This window comes from Pholcus phalangioides, unplaced genomic scaffold (genome assembly GCF_987345545.1).
Source record: "Pholcus phalangioides strain wild (caught in Gottingen) unplaced genomic scaffold, Ppha-v1.0 ptg000007l_1, whole genome shotgun sequence".
In the NCBI taxonomy this organism is placed as follows: Eukaryota; Metazoa; Arthropoda; class Arachnida; order Araneae; family Pholcidae; genus Pholcus; species Pholcus phalangioides.
In genome coordinates, this window is record NW_028301600.1 from 15,313,337 (window position 1) to 15,338,854 (window position 25,518).

Below are 25,518 nucleotides of genomic sequence, written 5' to 3' on the forward strand. Positions count from 1 at the left end.
CATCCTCCCATTAAGCCATTAAGGAGTCTTCAACCTCTTTTCATATGGAGAAAAACTACGCTAAGTTGAAATTATCATTAAAAAAAATACCATTATATATATATATATATATATAACTATTTATTTATTTCAAATTTGGTACACACATATATATACTATCCTATGTCAGTACAAAATTTTACACAGTTCCAGTACCAAATTTTTTGTGAATTTTAACAAAAATGCATTATTAACATCTTGCGCGCATGATAAAATAGCATGACATCAATATTATGGAGAAAAAAAATGATTAAAAATAAAGGAAAATGTTCAGTTTATAAATGATGGAAAAAATTTGAGATAATCCATAAATACTTGAATTATAAGAGAAAAATATTTAATTTTTTTCGGTTTTAAAATACAATTTAAATAAGATTGACTCAATGAAATCTCAATATTTTTCATCATTTTAAAACCGTTATAAAACACCATTATAAAAAAGTATAAAATATAAAAGTTTCTGGCCCGCAAGCGGCAAAAATATCCACATCTGGCCCGCGAACTGAAAAGGTTGTGCACCCCTGGTTTATATACAATCAGATATGTGTGTACCGAATTTTAAATAAAACAATGGTTACATAATATTTTTAATGATGTGTGTGTGTGTGTGCGCGCGTGTGTTTCCCAAACTTTTTGTTCCATCGCCCCCTTCTTCAAAGATTTTTTTTTCTCATCGCCCCCAACTCAAGAGCCAACCCATAGGATCCTATACTAAACCTGTAGCTTCTATCGCCTCCCAGTGGGCGATAAAATCGCTTCTAAATACTAATCTGATCAGCCCATTATCATAAATTGGCCACGTAGGATATAAAAATGAGATTCATCTTTGGAATGGAAAACTTGTGTGCGTATCGTCATCCAGTAACCAATTCCAAAAGTATTCCCCTCTCAGTATATTTTCTGACTCTTTTTCCCAGAATTGCCATGGGCAGGTAAGGTACTTGTTCTAGAAAGAAAATGCTGGGGAAAGGGCTCGTTATCGAGTTGTTGATGGAAGAGAGGACATGTAAACATCACTCCGTAAAATTCCATGTTTCCTTTCGAGGGAAACATTCTTTGCACAGCATATATATTTTCTAATAATACCCCACGGAATACTAGTAACAAATACGGACAGCATCCGAGAAGCAGTCGTCAATGCACTCTAGGTATGATTCCTGCATGGACAAGCGTTTACCCAGTCTTCTCCCCGCCCCTCGTCACCCAAAAAATTTATAGATGCCAGAGAAAATTCAAGCATTACATATTCACAGACTAAAATCTTCAAATTTAGTCATAGCTGCTCCTAATGTGCATAACACTAAAATGAACTTATCATTGGAACGTACACGTAATCTCTGTGTGATATTTCTTACTTTTCCATCAGATTTTTTCAAACATTTTTGTCATTTATTTAACAGACGAAAAAGAATTACCTAAACCATTTATTTAAGAATACCTAACTCAGGGAGTTTTAAATTTCTTATTTACCACGGATCCTCTTTATGTACTTTTCAGACTCAGCGATCCACCAGGATTCAAGATTGATATTACCGATATATATTCGTTTAGGAAAATAACGGTTTTCAGATGTGGCTAACACAACGCAGTCTGTTTTGATGGCCGATTTTGCGTATCCAGCCTCCAAAACCGGTTTTGCGCAGCTAAAAATCGCGTAGCGGGGCCGGTGTGGACCCAGCTTTTAAGATCTATTCCCATTAAATCCGTATGAAAAATTTCAAACGATTCAATTGCAAATAATAACAAAATATCCATTATATCTAAGTGTATCACCAAAACTTCCATGCAGAATTAGGCAAAATTGATATCTTATAGATCTTGTTAAGAACAATTCAACTATGCAAGCCAATCGGGTAAAACGGTTTTTTCGCATTTAATGCTTTTTTCCCCAACTTTCCTCCATTTTTTGAAATAGAATATATCAGTGAATATTACACTCAGGAACGCGGAATTTTTTGCTTGGCATCAGAAGAGACAAGGCAAAAACTTTCTAACTGGGTTTTTATTCACACGAGGACAGTATAAAAAGTTAATTGTTTTATTTGAATAACTATACAACTCCTTGCAACATGAATGACATATCTATCTGTGTACTACACGTTATTTGGATACTTTTTTAATTGGAAGTATGCGTCTATAGGATTAACGGTTCACCAGTAAAATTCCATACGCCCTTAATATGAACCTTGTATATCGATTGATATATGTATATAAATCAACGAACCCTGGTAGAGAATGTAGAGAAAGATATATCTTCTCCACTTGTAAATACAAGATATACGAAAAACTTACTATATGTAGAGATGCTCACTTTCCTTTCCAAAAAATCAGCATCCCTACATATAGCCAGATTTCTGTGTATCTTGTATGTTGTATCCGTGTATCTTATTGCTAATTCAGTTAGTTGTTTCGCCCAGTAAAGTAGTCTACCGTACCATATTTTTATGTACTACACAGAAAGTAGCTTCATGGCAACTTCATTAACACTTTTAATGGGTAGATAGTGCAAAAAAGCAATGATATCAGACACTCTGAAAATAAAAAAAACTGGTGGAAAATGCAAAAATATACTGTAGATGATTTTACATAAAATATAGAAAATACACATCGTTATAGAGCAGAATCGAAATCCCCTCAAAAAAATATCGTTATAGAGGGATTTGTCATAGTATAGGACAGCGGTTCTGAATTTGATCATTTGATCATTTTTGTCGCACCCAGGTCATTTTCTGCACACGAGGGCTAATTAGACCAGGACCTACAATTTATTGCCGATTCCGAACGGCAGGCTTATTTTTTATACTCATCGAGAGGTTGGCTCGCTAACCCCTCGATGGGGGGGGGGGAAACTTCCTGCGGTAGCAGTTTTTTGCTGCGGTCAAGTCGCCGTTTTTTGTTGTGCCCCTGCGTCAGGAAAGTTTTCTGACAAGGACGAACCGGGTATCGAACTCGCGACACCTCTAAACATCGTTTGGTATTTTAGGCGAGTATCTTATCGACCGGGCTACCGCGCCCCCTGCCTCAGAACCAAAGCGGTTCTGAACCTTTTCTGACTCGCGGAGCCCTTTTCAGTGTATAATTTCTATGGCGGAGCCCTTTTTAGTATATTATTTATATGGCGGTACACCCTTTATGCCGGCGGTTCTCAACCGGTGCTCCGCGGAGCCCTTAGGGCTCCGTGTGAACTCCCAGGGTCTTCGCGGCCTCTCGAGGAAAATAAAATAACTTTGATGAATAAATAGAAAACAGGCCAACGGAGCTCCGATGTAGAAATTATGTACCAGAAAGGGTTCCGTTGGTCAAAAAAGGTTGAGAACCGCTGTTTTAGGTCTCCTTTTTTTTTGTTTGTTTATCAAATTTATTGATTTATTTTATTATCCTCCTACCGGTTGAGAACCGCTGGTATATAGGATATCGTTGTATCTAGGGGAGTTAACATTAGACTATTAGCAATATCGAATTTGAATTAATATCGTTGTAGTGAGGTCTCGCTGCATTCGCGTGTTTTGTCTTTTATTGAGCGTGTTGGGATCAGAATACTTTGACCGTCGTCATTTGGTTGGGTTCAGACACGCGACACTTCAGAAAGGCTACGGGAAGTGAGTGAGTGAGCGAAACACGCTACGTCGAGCGAATGGCATGCATGGTATGCCTCACCCGTCTATGTTCATTGGGAAAATTTCATTACCCCCCTCTCTTCTTCGTTGCTCATAGCCCCAACCGTAAAAATGCATGCACTTCGCATGGTTCACGTTGTTGAAGTTCCCGCTGTTTGAAGAGACTGGCTCTCCTCGCTCTCTCTCTCTCTCCCTTCACAAGCGTTGTTCCTATCAGTTACAGAAAATAAAAGAAAATGAAATGAAAACTCCCGAAAGAAAGAAAAAAAGGAAAAAAAAATGCTCAATTCTTCTCGTTTCGAATACTTGAGATGCTACTGACTTGGTTTGTTGGAAGAAAAATTTCGGTATTTAGATATCATTGAGAGTTTCAACCTTAACATATCCCTTGCCAAACATTTTAAGGTACCTCTAACTATTCACTCGTTGAGTTGCAGTTCTGTAAGACGGATGTTCTTGTGGATTGCGTTTCTGTTCAGTATTGATCATTGAAGTGAGTGTGTTGCAGTTGTTTACTGGATTATATTGAAGTTCAAAATTTCCCATTCTACCCTCTATGGTTCACCTTCACGAAAAGGTATTGAACAAAATTTTTTTTACAATAACGGATATACTCGTGAATTGGTTCTGTTAGCATATTTTGTATTGAAACAATACATCAGCACGGCAATTTAATTAGAGTGGATTTTTTAATTGGTTAAAATAGTCAATCAAGGGTAAAATTTACAGTTTGCCTTGGTTTCAATGTTATCTATAAACAGATAAAACCTTGCTTAGAAAAGTTGAATAGTTTTTATCTTGAATTTTATTTCCAATCCCCTCAATATTTGGTGCGATTTTATAAATCTCTAAACACGTAAAATTTCAGAAACTCTCAAAAAATAACAACGACAAAAAAATCAACTCTTTCTAGATAAACAAAAAATGTACTTATATAGCCGTATTTTGTATTGAAATGACTTTTAGGCCGGGATTACACTACAAAAGTTTGATAAAAAAATTTTATATAAAACTTGAAAAATGCAATTAATTAAACGCATCGGTTGCAATCGAGCGGAGGTAATCGATGCGCTTATTGGTTGCATTTTTCAAGTTTTGTAAAAGATCTTTTATCAAACTTAAAGTGTAATCCCAGTCTAAGAGATCTACTTTCTGAGATATCCAAAAAAAGTTTGGAACAGAAATTGGTATAATAGGTATTTTTGACCATGCGTTCGCCATGCATATTCGAATATATACTGGACCATGGAAGATTAAAAGCCTAAGTCATAATGAGATACGAAACTAAAAAGTCTGGTTATTCCATGCATGGGTGTCGCTAAGTGCTGATCAATAGATTAACATAACGTGTGTATAGCAATGTTTCGGCAGTATTGCCTTCATATGCTCTCACTTTGCAAAGACGCCTGTGAGCACTTTACAGATGCAATAAGAGATTTTCAATAACTAAGAACAAAAACTAAATCAGTGATAAATGAACCCGATACGTTAATGCACATTGCATGCTATTTTTATTCGAATGCCAAAACAATTCCTGCATATGGATTTGTGTAAACTATTAATATGAATCTCAGCACACACACAACTACAATCATTCTAATTGCTTAGTTCCACCAATTATGATAGATTTGCTGCTATTTTTTAAAGATCCTTTTCTCATGCGCGGAGTGCGGTAGCCTAGGTCGATAAGATACTCGCCCGAAGTATCAAAGGATTTTTAGAGGTGTCGCGAGTTCGATACACGGTTCGTCCTTGTCAGAAAACTTTTCTGACGCAGGGGTACAACAGAAACGGTGACATGAACACAGAAAAAGATTGCTACCGCAGGGAGTCCCGTATCAAGGGGTTAGCGCACCAACCACTCGATGAGTATAAAAAAGGCTGCCGTTCGGAATCGGCAATAAGTTGTTGGTTCCAGTCTAATTAGCCCTCGTGTGAAGAAAATGACAGTGGTACGACACAAATGATCAATGATCAATTATGATGTATATGTGTATATATATATATATACAACTATAACCTTAACCTACGTACACTGATTTCAATATATTTATGGTCTGCCGGTAAGAAATTTAATAATCTGCCCATTAATGGTGATTATTTTCCAATAGTCAAAAAAGACTATGCAATCATTCTATTATAGTGTCAAAAAGTGAGAAATTTTTGTTACCGCTATGCAATTTTTTCAGTATAAACGTAGAAATTGATTTTTATTCGTCCTACGTTCATGCGTTAATTTATAATTATTAATAATGCTTATCAAATTTCTGTCATGAAAAATTTATTGTCTGTAGAGTATTGCTGATGTATTTTCAGCCACAGATTTCGAATTCCACTTCTATTTTCCTCTGTAATGTAAGAATTTTCCACAAAATGGATATCACTATTACAAGAAAATTACTTTAAAACATATTGTATTAAGTAAATTGATGACCTAAAATATAACACCGAAAAAAAATTGAATTAAATTAATTAAACAATAATATTTAGTGTATAATTTTAAATATTTTTCTTTGTGATGTCTTTTTCTCCTGCCTTGAAAGGTTCTTTATTTAGTTTTTCTACGAAATTCATTCTTCAAGCGTTTTCTGTGCAACATTCCTCTCAACTCTTATCCTCCATTATGTTGACATTATTTTAATCAAACCTTGAATATTAACATCTAGTTTCTAACATGAAATTAAATTTTATAACCATTTCTTTTTGATCCATTGATGCTCTCTCAATTGACTGTTCCACTCAGATAAAAAGCATGGCCATTTTGTGTATCCTCTTTGTTTTTCCAAAATTACAGATATGATCTTCGGAAAAATCTACATCCACGATCCTAAAAGTTTGCTGGAAATAAAAAAATAATAATTTTCTTGTCGTTCTTTCGAACTCGGAGAATGTCCTAACGGTATTGAAGCACACTTTTAGTTATTACAGTATTATGGCGAAACACGGCTTTTTGAGGCTCTTTTGATTAAAATCGATGAACAATATCTCCGACTTCATATTCTATGTGGATTGTATTTATCAGTTTGAAATATTGCTAAAGTATGATGAATCACCTTCCTCTGAAAAGCAATATAACACTAGTACAACTAAATTGGCTGCAAATAACGTGAAACGAAGATACTTCCACCCCCCTCAATGCACTAAATTTCAATCAAGTGATTTCTAATTAAAATAATAAAATCTGAAGGTGAGTAAAATCAGTGCGTGATGAAAAGATTTCGCTAACTTTTTTCTGAACCGAGCACCTAAAAATTTATTATAACCCATTGTGTTACTTTTCAGACAACTTCTCTATTGCAGGCCTCTGTAATTAAATACTTCTTTTAATTTTTATTATGTCAAATGAAACTAAAATGAGTTTTGCTATTGATTATATTTTTCGTTAGAGAGAGCTACATTATATTTCGTGTAAAAAATGAATGGTATTCCATGAATTAATTTATTCTTTCCATCGTTATTATTACCGGAATAATTCATGGATTTAAAGCTTATTTATTTGTTGTATCAGTTTGGAACATCGATGAAGTTGAGAGTAATTCTGATGCCTATGCAGTTGTAGGTTTACTGGAAAATTCTCATAAAGTTTTAAAAAAATTCAACCTGTGTTCATAAGACCTGAATAAAATCAACAAACCAAAAAAAAACACACCCTCAACTTTTCTCAATAATTTCCAACTGAATTTCAATAGTGAGTCTTTAGCTTTGATGTTCTCATGTGACTGCTTTAACATTACTATTCATTTCTATTAATTATTGACTTGAATTGCGAAGACAAATAAGTTTGATTACAAAAAACAGAGAATAATGATAGCAGGTATCTCTCGATATCATTATCAGACCATTTAATAACATCTTGAATATTCAATTTAGTATGAATGAGATCAAAGCATAAAGAAATTTCAGCTAATGACTAATTTATTTAAGCAATTAATTTTTATAAGCACCATAGACAAATGGATGCTGTATTATATCCTGGGAAATATTGCTTCAGAGAGGGTTTCAAAAGTTTAGACACAATAAGAAAATGGCAGTAAACAAAAAACTAGTTAAAGCAGCAAAAAAACATATTACTTAAGATTTATTTAAACTCATATGCACATATCCATAGTAAGAAATTAAATTTTAAAAAAATATGAATACCTACCTTTCTACTGGGTAAACCGAACCATCACAAACAGGAGTACGAAAAGCTTAGGCACAAGTCAAAAGAAATATATATTTTCAAATTCCTAGAATTCACTCGCAAAAATATTTCATATATTTATACAGTTACCTTGGTATTGGATCACTTTAAACGCCCCCTTTTCCATTGACAGAACAAGATTTTGGAAAATTTCTGAAGACATTTTATTTAATACGATATGATCGACGACGATTTATTGACATGTATATTTTGCGATCAATGAAACTTTTTCAGCGGACCTAAAGATATTTCTTGACTCGACACCATTGTTGAAAACCGACTGTTTCTAGTTATAGCCGTTATACGTACCGTAATCTCGACAATTCGAGTCTCGAAAGTTCGAGGTTCTGAATAATTCGAGATGCTGGAATTTTTTGAAATTCCTTCTCAAAACTTTCCTTTTGCAGTTTTTTTGACAAGAGAGAAAAAACGCGTTTTATTTAATTTTCCTCTCATTTTTCCTACGTACGCGAGTAATTGAAAGGGTCCTCACAGGGACTGAAGTGGTCTTGATCGCTGGGCTGGGGATTTTTCGGCGGCCCCCCAAGAAAGAATTTTCCAGGAACTTTTCAAATTGCAAATTTATATTGTAAAAAAAATAATATTAAAATAATAGCATTAAAATATGGGCTGGAACCGCTGAAAGAGACCATAGGTCTTGTCAGCCTTAATCTATGTAATCAATTATGGTAGTATTATTTATTATTTATTTATTCAATATTGCTTGGCCGAGGCCTATACAAGGGAATGCGGTGGTGAAGTTTGAGACGATTGATGTTACAAAGGAAATCAGAAACTGTTGTACAATCAATAATGTTTGACGGGAGGTTGTTCCAGTCGGTTATTGTTAGAGGAAAGAAACTAAATTTGAAACAATTTGTGGATACAAAGATAGGTTTCAATTTTTGTGAATGGTTAATTCTTATTGAAAAGTATGAAGCTGGAGTTAGAAAATTCGAAGTGTCGATATGAAAATGGCCATGAAGGATTTTGAAAGGAAAGATAACCGAGAGATATATCTACGGGTAAAACGCGGTTGCATATTGATTTGGCGCTTGAGTTCAGTGACGGAGGCAGAGGATGACAAACGGTTAAGAATGAAGCGGGCGGATTTATTTTCAATAGATTCTAATTTGTCTACATTGGAGAGAGGATGGGGGAGGGGGGTCCCGGATTTCACTGGCATGTGAGAGTACAGAAAGGATGTATAGACAGAAACAATGCCACACTCCCCTGTTCACACTAAGTACGAAAGACTGGAAACAATCAGAGATGAAGACTAAACTAAACTACACGAACCAACCATGACCAGGCTCTGTCACACCAGCAATATAAGCTCTGTACCTCGGAGGGTGCGGTCATGCCGGAAAAATTCGAGCTGGCAGTCCGGCCGGGTAAGTGAAGGAAAAGGAAGAGAAGAAAAAGAAGAAAATAAAAGAGGAAATCAAATAGAGAAAAAAAAGAGAAGCAAATAATAATTATAAAAATAAGAAAAGTAAATAAATTATAGAATAAAATAATAATAATAATATTAATATGTGGGGCTAGCTGTGAGCTCTTGGCCTCTTTTCTTATGCAGCTAGTGGGCTTTTAGCCTGTTTTCTCTTTTTTCACAGTGTGGTATAAGCTGATCATGGGCTCTCGGCACCTTTTACTGTTTATGTCGTGTGGGCTTGTCAACTCTTTTATTGGGCTAACTGGTGCTCACCGTGCCTCTTTTCCCATTTTCCAGATTTTCTTTTCACGTGGGTTGTCAGCTTCGGGCTCGCTTGTCCGGCGGCAGATGGTTCGAAATCTTCTGACTCCGACGAGGAGGTAGATATCCCCGTGTATCGGTGCCTGGTAGATAGTCTCGTCGATCTCCTTAGCGGTGTCGGTTCTTGTTGCATCTGCTCGACTTCCTGTCTCTATGGACCCATATACATGGCTTTTTCTAGGTTGTTCTCCAGAAATGCAAGGAGATCTGCAAATTTTCTCGTCAGCTCAGGTCTGTCCAGGATATTCTTTGCCCAAGCTGCGATCCACCTGTTGGATGGTGCGTTGAAATGTAGATGTGCCGTGTGCGGGCTGGCTGTTGCGGAGTGCATTTTCGTGCCTACCTGGCCGCATCCACATCTGTCAGACGATACCACCTTAAACATTCGCAAGTTGGCAGCAAAGAGGCCGTGCTCTGTAACGAATATCATGCTCTCCCTCCTTCATTTATTCATCTTGTTTCTGACCCTCGGTAGTATCTCGTGTGTTGACCGCCCTGGTTTGTCGACGGTATCCCATGCTTGCTGCGACTCTTGCATCATATCTCTCCATAGGGTCGCTTTGGCTGCCGAGTGGGGAAGGAGTACATTGTCTAAAGCCGTTCCATCTCTTGTCGCCTCCTTAGCCCATCTGTCGGCCTCCTCATTGCCCCCACAGTCCCGCATGTGCTTTGATCCAAGACACACGAATGTGAGGGTGTCTGTGGAGCAATTCTCTGGCTTTTCTAACTGTTCTGTATTTAGTCAAGGGGGTTCTTTATTGCCATCAGACTTGAGAGCCTGTCTGACCTGATATGTGTCGGAATTTTTAGTGGGGCTGCATTCTTAAGAGCTTGATGCAACGCTAGTAGCTCCGCTTGGAATACAGAGTTCTCTGCTCGCAGCTTGCACTTCCAAGTTTTGAGAATGGTCTGTTGTGCTGTCCGTATATAGGCCGCTCCTGTCGAGCCCTCCACCTTGGAGCGATCCGTATAGAACTCTGTTTCCTGCGGTGTGTGGTCCGTTTCGTTTAGCTGGTATCTAGATAATGTCTTGGATGGATGGATTGACCACCCGACACAGTGGTTCTCGTACCGATCCGGTTGAAACGTCTGTTCTCCCACGACTATGGCTCTGCGCACCCTCAGCAGCCTGGTCACTCTTGCTTCGTACTTGAGTCTCAGCCGGAGCGGTGGTATTCCTAGAATGACCTGCAACGCGTTGGTGGGAGTCGTTCTGTAGGCTCCGTCTATATGCAAGAGATGGGGCCTCTGGATTGAGTCAAGTTTGTTCCCTAATTGGACCTTGAGTCTAGAAAACCATATGGCTGTGCCGTAGGCGATTATGCGCTCTGCTACGGTCTGATAGAAAGTTCGTCTCATTTCCTGTGGGAGACCCCACTGAGTGCCCGCAGTTCTCCTCAACCTCTGTAGCACCTCGGTCATTTTCACCTTCTGTCCTTCCAGGTGCGGCTCCCATTTGAGGTCCTCGTCAATATTGAGTCCCAAGTACTTTAGGATCTTGGTCCTCTTGAGGGAGATCCCGTTGAGCCTGATTGTGGGCGGTCAGTTATTGGAAATAAAGAGGAACGTTGTATTCTAGTGGGATAGCGTCAACTAATGACATAGTGGTTATAGAGATGAAGACTGATTTCGGAAAGAAAACTCACATGTTTCTGCGGGGAATCGAACTTCCAACCCCTCGTGGACCGGGCAAGTGCTCTACCTATAGTTACTAGAAACCCCAGGCTGACTTATCCATCATTTTTGTGCAAAGTGTGACGTCAATATTACTGCTACCACCAATAGATGTTCCCTATGCCGCTTGTTTTTTTTTCACGATTAGACGTCACTTCGAACTTCGAAAACTTTCACTTCGAAAACTGGTTTTTCCCTCTTAGGGTGCAAACATAGTGGCGGCTGATTTCCGATTCTGCAAGTCAGCGCCGTTATGTGTGTGTGAATTGCTTAAAAAATTCGAAATTCAGATCTTTAACAAGTCCGTAACTGCGCCGACTTGCAGAATCGGAAACCAGCCTCTACTACGTTTGTACTTTTAGTGTGCAAACGCAGTGCTGGCAGATTTTTCGATTCCGACAGTCTGCGTGATATGGACTTGTTAAAAACCAGAAATTCTCATGCTTTTTAACTAATCCGTAGCGCGCCGGCTGTCGGAATCGGAAAATCTGCCTGCACTATGTTTGTATTCTTAAAATGAAGTATGATGAGTTAGCTAGGTATTATTCAAAGGGCATTAGCTCAACCATTGTCTACAGAGAACTGGAAATAACTTAAGAACAAAAAAGATAAGAGTTAGTATGAATCTCTCGGTATGTGTTCAAAAAGGAAATCAAGTTAGAACAGTTATATTTTATCAAATGAAAATAAGTTCCATTTTTAACGTTTACTTCAATTAGAATGCCCATTTGTGAATGAGTAAAGGCCATTATGCAAGTGAAAGACTGGCGGTTTCTTGGGGACAGGGGATCATGCGTTTTGTTACTTTTTTACTATACACATATTTACCATAAAATCAATATAGAGATTCTTCCCCCCCCCCCATATGATGGTCGTTTTCTAATGTTTTTCCACATAATCCGAGTTTTAAGTCGTCCCCGAGATGGTCTCGGTCTCTTCATCTCGAAACTCTTCTTTCGACATAGTGACGCTAGCTCAAAATTTATATCATATTCTCTACTTACATGGTAAATACTTCGTTTGGACCGTCATGTGAAGCTATTGAAGATTTGTTAGCACACCTACCTTTCGCTTTCAGCTTCCACACATCACAATCTTGATCACTTTCAATGATTTTGACATTTTCAAAGTCTGCAGTGAAATCTGTTCTCTTGCTATTATACATGACACTTGGCCCTGATCGCTGAATCATACGAAGTCATTAATTTATATAAAATGATGTTTGTGCCTAAAGTTTGAAATACTTTATTTTCACATTCAAAAATGAGGCTCCGCGTAATCGATCGTGATTTTTCTATAAAAAGTACTGATTATCATTTATATTTGATCTCATCCTCTATTCCAATCTTTCTCAAAGTGTGAGTCGTGGCTCCTAGGGTCGTCACCAACCTTTGTCAAAGGCGTCGTAGCGAGCTGTAGATATTGATTTGTGTGCCTATTTATGCCTTAAAGTCGTTACTTTATAAGTGAAAATATCTACCAAACTTTCTGGGGAGCCGCAGATAAACCATGAGTTGGCCAAGGCAGCCTTGGTTGACAAAAGTTTGAGAACCACTGCTCTATTCTTTCAAAGATTCTTGTTTTCTCTCAATACGTTTCTAGAAAGTCAAATTTCTATACTGAAAAACTAAACTTGAAACATACTTTAGGTATTAAACTAATTCCAAAACTCCGTCATTACGTATTGTTAAAAGAAATGAACAAAATGAAACTTCATACAGGGTGATTCTATAATTCCCCTTGCCGGATTTTACTGGCGAACCGCTGATCCTAGAGGTATATCTCTAATTAGAAAAAGTACCCAAATAACATGTAGATACGTCATTCATGTTGCTTCATTTTTCTCCTCAGAAGAGAGAGGGCAACATCTTTCTAATTGGGTTTTTGAAGACGGTATTCGTATGAAATTTTAATTTTTATATTTTGATAATTTTACAATCCATTCACAACATGAATGACGTATCTGAGTTCTGCATGTTATTTGGATACTTTTTATAATTTAAAGCACGCCTTTAGGATCAACCATTCGCCAGTAAAATGCGGAAAGGAGAATTATGGAGTCGCTCTGTATATGCCCCTCACTATGAATGTATGTGATTGACAACATAATAAATTTTATATGACTCACATTTCAAATAAAAACTCATAAAAATATTCATCAACACTGGATGTGGAAGCTCATAATTTGTTCAGAAAATAACGGGTGCAAAATATTTCATGCATATTCAACAAATGAAGGATGTAATAATACAGTATGAACGAGTTATTAATTCTTCCAAGCACCATAAATAAAAGAATGATGGTTTGATTAAATATTATATTCAACAATACATCGAAGTATTTCTGGATATTTTTATTAATTTACGAATGCTTACCTCACCGAATATTGAAGCCATTCTTGAAATTGAAAAATTGTACAAGTCTTACAAAAACATATGAAGCATGGTTCATATAAACGTGTCATTAAAAATTAAATTCTTTGAATAGAAAAATAGGTGTTTGAAGTTGGCAGATGTCCCGTATTTTGAAGAAATCTCCCAGTATATACCGGGGAATTTTTAACCACATTCAAAAAAATTTGAACTATTTTTCCCCCGTGAGTTTTTATTCTTTTTTGTAGCATTCAACGCCGTCGCTCATTTATTGAACTTGTCAAACCGATCATTGATGCATCATCATCGATAATTTTTGTCGCACCGCAGTCATTTTCTTCATTAGTAAGACCGGGATCTGTAGTTTAGTAGCAACGTGCTCCGCACTCATCTTGTCACTCTTTTTGTCCTACTTCTGTGACAGGAAAGATGCTGATTGAGTAGATATCGAACTCTCGACACTTCTGAAAATTCTTTAGTACAGTGTACAGTGGTACTCAACCTAGAACTATTTGTCCCACTTGTGGCTCTAGGTCAGAGTCCTTCAACCTTTTTCTAGTCGCGAGCACTCAGCATCATCACAAGAAGAGCACCCCTAACGGCAAGTTTTTCATACCAATGTATTTTCATCCAATGAAACTGGTACAAAGTGTTCACTTGGGACGTTGTTCAAGTGCTCGCGAGCACAAAATCGGACACGAGCATTAAGCACTCTGGGTGTTTTAGGGAGCACCGTGATGCTCGGAGCAACAGGTTAAAGATGACTGCTCAGGGTTGTTCTACGAGGGTTAGGGGTGAAAATAAAGTGAAAGCGAAGCCCTGACAGGGGTTAAGGTCAGGGTTATATAGCAAAGGCTATTTCATAACTCCCCGGAGTTGGTACCACCTTGCGTCACAGCCATGACAAAACCGGTTTTTTGCCATTGGCTACCCTGATATTTCAAGGTCGCTTTACTTAGAAGTATTAGAGCAGTGACGTCACATACCTTATCAGTGACCACGTCCACTGTGCCAAAGTGGCAAGAGCAACTGTAAAGGAATGAGACAGCCCTTACTATACAGCCCTGGATTAAGGTGCTCTGCAGAACTAGTGTGACTACCTGCAGAATCTAGCAGAAAATGCTCATACAACTAGAATCATCTTAAGGCATGTGCCCGGTCCGGGCATGACTCGAGAGCCTTATGATCATAGGAGGGCCTACATGATGATATCTCGTCATATGACTTTGGATCACAAGTATGTAAAAATGTAAACTATTATTCCAGCCAAATACAGGACTTCCTAGAACATCATTTTACGCGGGGCCCCCCATGGTGTTGAGATGTCCCAGGACAAGAGGGAAAATTACTGAACATTTTCCGCCCAGGCGTGCGGAAACTGCCGTTATTTATAAAATTTTGCTTCACTATAAATTTACTGAAAAAAAATCAATTTTCAATAAGTAGAACAAGTCTCGTTCCTGGATGAGGGAGAGGGGAGCTCTGGATAAAACAGAGGATAAATATATTCCAAAATAGTGGAACCAAAAGTGGAAAAATATTTTTAAAAAAAACTTGTATGGACAAATGTCTTGTCACCATGGGCCACCGCGCCCGAACACAGCATCGCATTGGCATATTAGAAGCCTTCATATACAATCAAACTTGGATTATTTTTTCCAGATTGATACAGAAGAGTGTACGAAAATGCTTTTAACATGAAATCCGGTGGATTCCGCTTATAACGTTTTTGAAAAAAACCGTCGTGAAAAAATTTTGTAAGTGAGAAAACGCTTTAAACGGAAATCTTAGTAAGTATTGGTAAAAGCTAGGAGACCCCCCCCCCACTCCTCCCGAAAAAGGGTCGTAATAAGCGGGAAAACGTTATAAGTGGAATTCACTGTATTTTCGAAATTCGAGGAATTTGGCGGGGGCATCATTGTGTGCCCTCCTTTTGTACCATGTCGTGCAACAGGTTGAATACCCGTCAAGTAAATTATGCTATATTTACTGTGAGGTTGCGAACTCCTTGCGATCTACAAAACCGGTTCCACACTACCAGAACTCCGTAGAATTCTGCAGTGCAAAAACCGGTATTGTAAGCCCCGTTCACATGGGAAATAGAAAAAGCGGATTTTAAACCCCCGCTTCGAGAATTTTCACCAATAACTGCTCTTCATTTCTTTCCTTACGAAGGAAAAAAGTCGTCAAGCGGGTGCTAGAACTCCCAATGCTACGACAATATTTTCACATGCGAACGGAGCTTTAGTGTGGCTATGCTAACCACATCTCAAAACCAGTTTTTTGCGCTGCGAAATTCCGCAGAGTTCTGGTGATGTGGATTCGGCTTAAAGATCAATCTGTTTATATCCTGCAAGGGACAGAGCGGGGGCCATGTTTGGCATAAGAATTAATCATTTTAGAACCGTTACACCATTTATTAAATTTAATCTTTCCCAGTAACTGGGAAAACCCGAAACTCTATTACGAATATTGATGTTCCATTCAAGTTCTCTATTGCGTCTTGATGTATACTATCATCCTAATTTTTATCCTTTGTGATGAAAGAGATTACAATTATCCTGTACACTGAAGTGCCAAAAGTCATGGAATACCTTTTAATATTGCTGCACTTCGCCGGGTAAAAGGATGTCCCACACGATGTTAAGAGGTATCCCGTGACTTATGCCACTTCAGCGCTGAAGTCATGGGATGCCTCTTAATATCGTGTGGGATCTCCTTTTTTCCGAAGTGCAGCAATATTAAGAGGTATCCCACGACTTTTGGCCCTTCAGTGTATATCACTGATGGTCTCTCTGGACCATGTCTGGGATTAGCGGTCATGTCTGTCTGTCTGTATATAACTATATACAACGTTTTTTTCGCCTCCGGCAGTAAAATGTTTAGTACCGGCCCTGTACACGAGCCGAAATCGAACTAAAACTTACCATTTGAGGGCAATTCCAATAGTTGACATTATTATCCACAAAGATAGAAGAAACATGTTATGTGTTAATTATATAAGGAATGTGTGAGTATAATAAGGAATATGTGTGTATAATAAGGAATATGTGTGTATAATAAGGAATATGTGTGTATAATAAGGAATTATGTGTGTATTATATAAGGAACATTCTTATGTGCTATAGCTCATGCTTTAATTTTGAAAGACATTAAGTTGTCTAGCGTAACATCAAATAAAATTCGAGAATTAGTCAAACGAGGTACTTCAAGGTCAACGAATGTAATTATTCAACTATTCAAACTGGAAAATGATAGCATATGTTGCACTAAAATAAAAAAAAAATTGAATTTATAATGATAAAACTTAACTTATAAATTTCAGTAGTTATTTAATAAGTTTTTACCGTAAAAATATAACAATGAAAATGTTTCAGAATAATCAATTCAATCCTAATTTTGATATGGTGTATATTTAGTTTGAATATACTTGTATGTCACTATAAAAATGTGATAAATCCAGTAACCATACATAACCACACCGATCATTATAACCCTCGGCTCGTATTGGTAACTATGGTAAGTTGTCAGTTACAGTCGATCCTGTTTATACCGTTTTCCCGCTCAGTACGACTTATTTTCGTGGTCTCTACTCGTTAAAGTAAGAAAGTAATTCTCGTTAAATTTCCCGTTTAAAGCGTTTTCCAGCTTACAACGTTTTTCATGACGGTTTTTAGAAAAACGTTATAAGCGGGATCCACTGTAATTCCACAAATTTACCAGACGTTATGCATAAACTGTAGTCTAGGATGAATAATTGGATAGGTTATGTTGGTTATATTTGCACGTGTTGATAAATACTGTGAAAAGAAAGCCAACATTAAAAAACTGGTAAAAAAATTATGTTTCCATTTTCTTCATATGTATTTTAATTCAATCTTTATGGCAAAATACGTGGAGTGCACAGTGCTTGTTTCTTTCATGGGCAAATGGGGCATGAGCCCATTGCTCACATACTTCAAGGGGCCCCAAAAATAGTCTGTCTTCTGTATTTTAGTCTTTGTCTCCCTTTTTGTGAATTATTCCCAAAAATGGAATCGTAAATACTTATCTGTTATCACAACATAAAGATATCGCCAAGTATATAATTTTAACTTTGTTTTGCATATTTACTTTCTAAAAAATTGTTGAATTCCTGAACGTAAAATTGAATACCCTGATGACGATATAAAGTAAGCAAATACCATTGTAGCTTCAAAATTTATGTTGATAGTAATTGTACATAATTGCTACTTTTTATATCTTCTGTAACATCATGAGAGATGCGACTGTTATATATGAATGACATTCTGTAACTGTCATTCTGAGACATGTTATCATGCCTCAAAAAACACGATAGGGGCCCAGAAAATTCATGTTTGCCCATGCTCGAACTTACGAGAAACGGGCCCTGGTAGTGCACGCATCACGAGCTGGCAAAACCGATGAGTGGTTAAATTGAAGTGATGTGTGCATATTATTATTATTATTTCATATTTTGTTTTATCAAACTTATCAAAAGGATTAGTAATTATGCATAATAGCCATCAACTATGCATATATTATAACTACTGATTTATCACATCTACCGTAACATATTCATTTCCCACATTCAGTGAGCATGTAACAATTATAATAAAAGTGTGTTTCCAGGCATATTCCAAAAAGATTCAGAATTCCAATAGATACATATATATATATATTTCATTGAATATGTAAATTTAATTAATAATTTTAATTACATTATTATATTTTTTATATTGATTACGTTTGTATTATCTCTGTGATTTGGCTCTGCTTTTTAAAATGTGAGTAAATAAATAAATAAAAATAGAGATTAGCAACATGTACAAATACAAAAAAAAAAAAAATTAATTTGACATTTAATTAAACATTTAAATTATCATTTTTCAGCAAAATATGCGATTACAAAAATTCCAGTTTTATTTTTCACCGATAAAAAAAACATTGCTATATAAACTTTAGGGTTGGTCCGATTAATCATGTCGGTTAATCAACCAATCGTTAATTGTAGTTAAAAATTTTAGTTGATTTAATCGACTCGATCGATCCAATTAAAATTTGATTAAAATTCTTATTAAAAGTTTGTGAATCAACTTGATTTGTTTGAAGAAAAACTGACTAGATATCTTACAGATTAAATGTTCCAATACATAAAATTTTGGAAAAGTGATCACATATTTAAAAATATTTGAATCAATATTTTGATCAAATTTTTGGACAAGTCGATTCAACGGAAACAGAGGATTTCAGTTTCTAATTCGAACATCATCAGATCCTCTCCTCCTAAGTACCATGGGTGCGGTAGCCCAGGTCGATAAGATACTCGTCTGAAGTACCAAAGGATGTTTAGAAGTGTCATGAGTTCGACACCCGGTTCTTCCTTGTCAGAAACTTGACGCAAGAATACAACAGAAACGGCGGCATAACCACAGAAAAGGATTGCTACCGCGGGGAGCCCGACAGGGGTTAGCGCACCAAACCTCTCGCTGAGTATAAAAAAAGGGCTGCGGTTTTTAATCAGCAATAAATTATAGGTTCCGGTCTAATTAGCCCTCGTGTGCAGAAAATGACTGTGGTGTGACTCAAATGATCACAAGTACCATTTGGGAGGAGTTTCTAGGAAAATAAACAGTAGTAAGTTCGAAACTACACGTTTGTTTCAAAACATTAGAACGTCCCAGAAATTTACGAGCGCAGTTCATAAAATACTCAAGTAAGACAGCCCAAATTTATAAGCATCGCTGAAATTTGCATTCCCATCCTGTAAGCGGTTTTTATTTTATTTTATTTTATTTTATTTTATTTTATTTTATTTTATTTTATTTTATTTTATTTTATTTTATTTTATTTTATTTTATTTTATTTTATTTATTTATTTATTTATGCAATATTGTGCCTAGAGGCTTATACAAGAGGATGCAGTAGATTTACGCATAGATGTTTTGTAACATTGAACAAGAAATCAGTGATCGTGGGGAAGTGAACAATGGGGGGGGATGTTCCATTCAACTATGGTATTAAGAAAGAAACTGTATTTAAAACAATCGGTAGAGGCAAAAGTAAGTATTAATTTTTTAAAGTGGTCAAGTCTATTGGAGACATAAGAAGGCTTAGTCAGAATATCGGACATATTAAAATTTAGATGACCAGGTAGTGAGTAATTCACTGAATGAGAATTTTCATTTCTTCATTGACCATTCTCATTTCTTCATTGACCATTCTCATTTCCTCTTGAACATATCGGTGGTATAAAGTTTGCATTAAGTAAATTGAATGCGTCCTAAAATGTCAAATTAGTTTTTTCCTCTTTTTGTTTCAAAAAATTATAACATCCTGAAAGTTGTTTCAGAAAATTAAAACATCTTATTATTACATGAATATTTTCTCGCAAATTTACGTCAACTTGATCGAATATGTAAAAAGCTATTTCTTTCCTGGTTATGTGTATAAACCTAGGGGTAGTTTATTCTTCACATTACGGGTAGAAAAACGAGGCATTTCTTCGAATGCGAAACTGCACGTGTATTTGATTGGATGGTACGAGAAAATGCGTGATGATACTTACGAATAAATTGTAATAAGGCCATCTTTATACAAATACTAATACAAAGGCCACAACAGACAAAATGCCCAACGAGGTGGCTTAAAAAACATGCCCATAAAAAATATGGATGTGGAATCCATACTATATCAAAAATTCGGCAATCAAATAAGAGCAATAATTATGAATAAATATAAATATAAACTGCCCATAAAAAATTATGGTTGTCTCAAAGTCAAGATCGATCTTTGACCTTGACCATGAATTTTATTCATAATGGGATAATGCGTTCTAAGTCGGAGATGTTCTAATTTTCTCAAAAACTTTCGGGATGTTACAATATTTTGAAACAAAGAAGAAAAAGTAATTTGGCATTTTTGGGCGCATTCAATCTATTTTATGCAAATTTTTTGCCACCAATATGCTCAAGAAGAACCTCTTAGAAGATGGCGATTTCATCCATACTGTAAATATGGGCTTCCTAACTTGAATAAACATTTTATGAACTGCACTCGTAAATTTCTGGCACGTTCCAATTTTTTTACATAAACTTGTAGTTTCAAAATCAGTGAATAACCCGAAATAACCGATTTTTGTAAATAACAACAAGTTCCAAGTGAAGAAACTACAGGTTTTGACAAAATTATGTTCAGCATATAAAATTGCTTCAAACAGACAGCCTGAATTTCTTAATCTATTCCTATATTTGTTGACATCTATACTAAATAGGTGTATGAAAATGAATGAAATATACAGTGAAACCTCATTACAACGATACCCGATATAAAGATAATCCTTATACAATGATATCTTTTCTTGGTCTGCGGAGTATCGTTATAATATTATATGATTGCAAAAAATATTCGATTAACCCTTTAAGCGGCACAGCAGAAATCGTTAAGCCCCCCCCCCCCCTGTAAAATGCCATATATATATATATATATATATATTTTTAAATAGAGTAGACTTTCTTCCGATTTTCAGGTGGTGCAAAGACAGCGGCATAGGAAAAAGTGCTCCATTAAGAAATCAACTTTACAGAATATCTGGGCTTGTCAATGCTAAAACAAGAGGCTTTCCAGGAGGCGAGATATCTCGTGAACGCCGCTTAAAGGGTTCATCAGTCGATTAATCGATTGAAAAAATTTTATCAACCTGTTAAAAAAATTTTAATCGACTTCCATCATTCATAAATTTCGAGAGAAAAAAAAAAGTTTTCACTAAATTTACCTTTTGTTGTTCTGCAGCATCCGCAGATGACGAAGCAAGGGTCGAAGGAGTTGCCGAAGAAGCAGCCGGTGATCCAGCCGCTGCAGAAGCAGCCACCGTCCGCTGATACGGAAAATAAGAGTACGGATGATACATAACTTGAGCACAACTCATTCTGTACGCCTCAAGACGTGGTACATCATTGTGTTGTTGGGATATAGAGGTGTGGATTCATCCACTTTCTCCATCTCTACTTTCGTTTTTCTTCTCTCTTTGCTCTTGCTTCCCCAGTTAATCCGCCCTTGGATTTAGGGGCGTGGTCAAATAAAGAGGCGGGAAACGCCCATCCCCTCACACAACCCAATGAGAGAGACGAGTCCAGCTCTTGAATGGGATCCGCCCATTGTTTGATATCTCTCGCTCACATAATTCGCACGCATTCGCTACTAACTCCTTTGTTTTCATTAATAATTGCTTTCAACCTTTTTCTCTCACTTCGCATTCCTTCTATATTTTCCGGCATTACGAACAATTCTTTGTTTTGTTTTTTCCCCTCCTGAAAATTTTGTAAAATTCCTTGATATTATAAATTTAAAATTTAGTTTGAAAAGGTATTTTTTTGCATTTTTTTCAACTTTAATTTTTTATTTTTATTGCTTGAAACTGAGTTCCTCAATCTTGCTATTCTGTGGATTTATTCATATAAATTGAATATTTTTGTATCTCAATTTAAATGTGTGTTTTTGCATGAGTTTTTTTAGGGATGGGAATCGATTAAAATTTTTAACTGGTTATTCAAAACTTTTAATCGATTAATCGGATTTTAATCGAATATTTTCAAATGCTATCCATTCATTGCAAACGTAGTATTGGTAGCGATATAATATTAATTGATGCTATAAAATATATATTCTATTCATTTCACGCATTATCCACTGAATGGATGTAAACAAATATAGAAATAGATTACGAAATAAAAGCCGCCCGCTTGAAGCTACTTTAATATCGTCTCCCCTTTACCAGAAACATGAATGTGAAAATTTTTCTAAATTTGGAAAAAGACTTTTGAATGTTACTCTTACTATAAAAGTTGTTCTGAAATGTTTTGTAAAATGTGTTTCAATAGGTGATACGCATTTGCGTTTCTGGTAAAACAGCAAAATAAGTGATCCAACCAACTGATGAACCCAAAAATGAAATTTTACACATTCATATCTCTAGCATAAGGGGGATGATATGCTGAGCTGGTTGTCATATCCTGGAGTTTTTTTTACTTGCATCTCGTCGTTTTTTTTTAATCGGCCATTTTGATGATTTTAGAAATCATCACTAGTTTCCGTTGAATCGGCTTGTGTGTTTTCCCATGTCAAAATATTGATCCAAATATTTTTAAGTACGATCACTCTTATCTGATATGTTACGTATAGGAACATAATTTAAAACATTTAATCGGTTTAGTCAAGTAAATCAAGTAAAATTATAAACTGTTAATAAAAATTTTGATCGAATTTTGATCGGATTGATCTGTCGATTAACTCAACTAAAAATTTTAATTGCGAGTAACCGACCCGATTAATTGGACCAGCCCTAGTTTTTTTCAATTCATTCCTTTTAAATTCTACTTACAGAATTCATATAAAGTGGATCCCGTTATTACATTCCCATTTTAAACATTTTCCCGCTTAGTACGACTCATATTCGTAGTCAAAACTCCTATCGAGATTTCCCGTTTAAAACGTTTTCTCGCTTACAACGGTTTGTTGAAAAACGTTGTAAGTGGGGTCCACTATGGTTTTTATTTCAATGAGTAATTGCTTTCAACCTCTTTCTCTCTCACTTCGTATTTCTTTTATACTTTTCCGATATATTCTGTAAAATTCATTGATATTATAAATTTTTTAACTTTAGAAATTTGTTTCATTTTTATTATTTAAAACTGAGTTCTTGAATCTGCTCTACTGTGGATTTATTCACATAAATTGATTATTAGTGTAGCTCAATTTGAATATTTTTTTCACACACACACACACACAGTTTACTTCTTTTAAATTCTACTTACACAATGCATATATATGCATGTCGTTTTTACTTTAACAATAACTCACCTTAAATAACCTTTATTTATTGGGGTTATTTTACTCTGAATGGGAAACTTTTACACATCACCCTTTCAGACCCTGGTACGACAAATGTGTGGTTTGCTTTTTCTCACAGTAGAATTTTTTCTTATGACCTCAGGGAGTAAAGTCTGAACTTAAAGGATTATTTAAGTTTTGAGTTAGAAATATACTGAATATAAACTGCGGGCTTTTTCATCACAGACTATCACTTAAATTTGAACTTTCAGGGGTTTTTAAGATTTCTTCCAGGAGAAAGTGCCTCCGGGAAAAGTGTGAGATTGCATAAAATTTAGTGACAAAATTCTGGAAAAATATGTGCGTGAAGATGAATATACCCTGGATCATCTTGGCTGAAAATATTTGAAGTGAAGTATTTCTTTACAAAAAATAAAAAAATAAAGATTTGTTGACATTTATATTTTTTAATGCATTTTTTGAGTATCAAAAATTCAAAAACATTATGAAAATTCCAAGAAAAAATGAATGTTTGGGTCTAAAAGAGAGAGAGTTGAATAAAAATTCAAGCTTTACAGCCGAAAATAATAACTTTATACGTTTTTTTTTCTTTGTTAAAAAATATACAGAGTAAAATATAGAGTAACATATAGATATAAAATATTAAAACTTTTAGACGTTGTATTTGGGAGAATGGGAATGAATTATCATTAAATAAAATCTTTAGTTTTTATTTGAGGTATGGAGATACTTTATTTGTTATTTAATGTTTAGTTTTTGCCTTATTTTTCCCGTATAAAATTTTTTGTGTTAAGTGATTTTAAAAATTTCCACACAAATCAAGTGTTCACAACACACTCATTTGGTTATTTTAAATGAGGCGTGCCTCAAAGGATTTTTTAAACGTTTTGGATGGTCAAATGCGTGCTTTTTCAAGCTAATTATTTGTTGTTGTCGTTTTTTATATAACAAAGCACAAAGCACGAACATATATATATACGGACACAAACATATAGCCTAATATACATAGATACAAAAAGATACATAAAAAAGTTACACTTTGTGACCTCAAGGGAGTTGAAGGTCCTTCCAGCAGGTTTACAGGGTTTGAATTTCGAACATGTTTCAAGCAACAGCTTATACAAAGACTAGACACGTCATATTGTATATTTGTCCATATATTTACGATTTCAGTATACTTTATAATGTTTAGTTAAATTACTCATTGGGAAAATCATATAGTTATGCAATTAAATTGCCTATCGTGACGATCATATCAATGTGTATAATTAAATTACCTATTGTGAAGATCAGTAGGCCTATATTGCAATACAATATGAACATTACACAAATATTTACAAACACTCACATATCTATGTCTCTCTACACATAATTCACACATATATACATTTATTAAACACTACACTTTTTTTTACTTCGTCTATCTAATTACAATGTGTTTGTCATAATCGTTTCGTAGTCAATAGTTTTAACAAAATCAAAAACTAAATTATTTATCAAGGAAACAGTTATTTTCCGGATATTATGCTGAGGTGAACTCGGAAAGGAAAGTCATCACATGTCCGCCGGGACTCAAACCCAGGCCCTCTTGCATACCGGGCAAGCATGCTACCATCTACACCACTGGAGACACGACCCTGCCTTCCTTATCTGTCGTGTCTGAGAAAAAGCCATCTATCTCTAAATTATTCATGTTTTTTTGATTGTTAAATTGATTTTTTTGGTGTAGAAAAAGTTTAGTACCTTTTAGGGGCAATGTAGAAGAAGCTTTTTTATAGTGTTATATAATTACTACAACTAAATTTTTTTATTTTTTTGGCTGAAACGTTCGAAATTATAATTTAAATTGACGGTATGATATATCATGATATAAAATATTATGGAATATCATTTATATACTAAAATTTCAACATTTAGTTTTTATACATATATTCTGCATTTTTTTTCTCTTTATATTATTATCTTTTAAATTTCTTTTGTTTTTCTTATTTGAACAGAATTTTTGAATTCGTTATTACGCATTTATTC

The 25,518-nt window shown here is 35.6% G+C and overlaps 1 protein-coding gene across 1 annotated transcript in view; it reads right to left on the reverse strand.

The window, feature by feature from the left end:
• LOC149084959 (transcription cofactor vestigial-like protein 2) overlaps positions 1-21,732 on the reverse strand; it is a 47,863-nt gene extending 26,131 nt beyond the window's left edge. The window contains exon 1 of the mRNA XM_089233871.1: positions 21,416-21,732. Coding sequence (XP_089089997.1) covers positions 21,416-21,568 — 153 coding nt within the window. The 5' untranslated portion in view covers positions 21,569-21,732. The remainder of the gene's footprint in view (positions 1-21,415) is intronic.
• Positions 21,733-25,518: the final 3,786 nt, after the last annotated feature.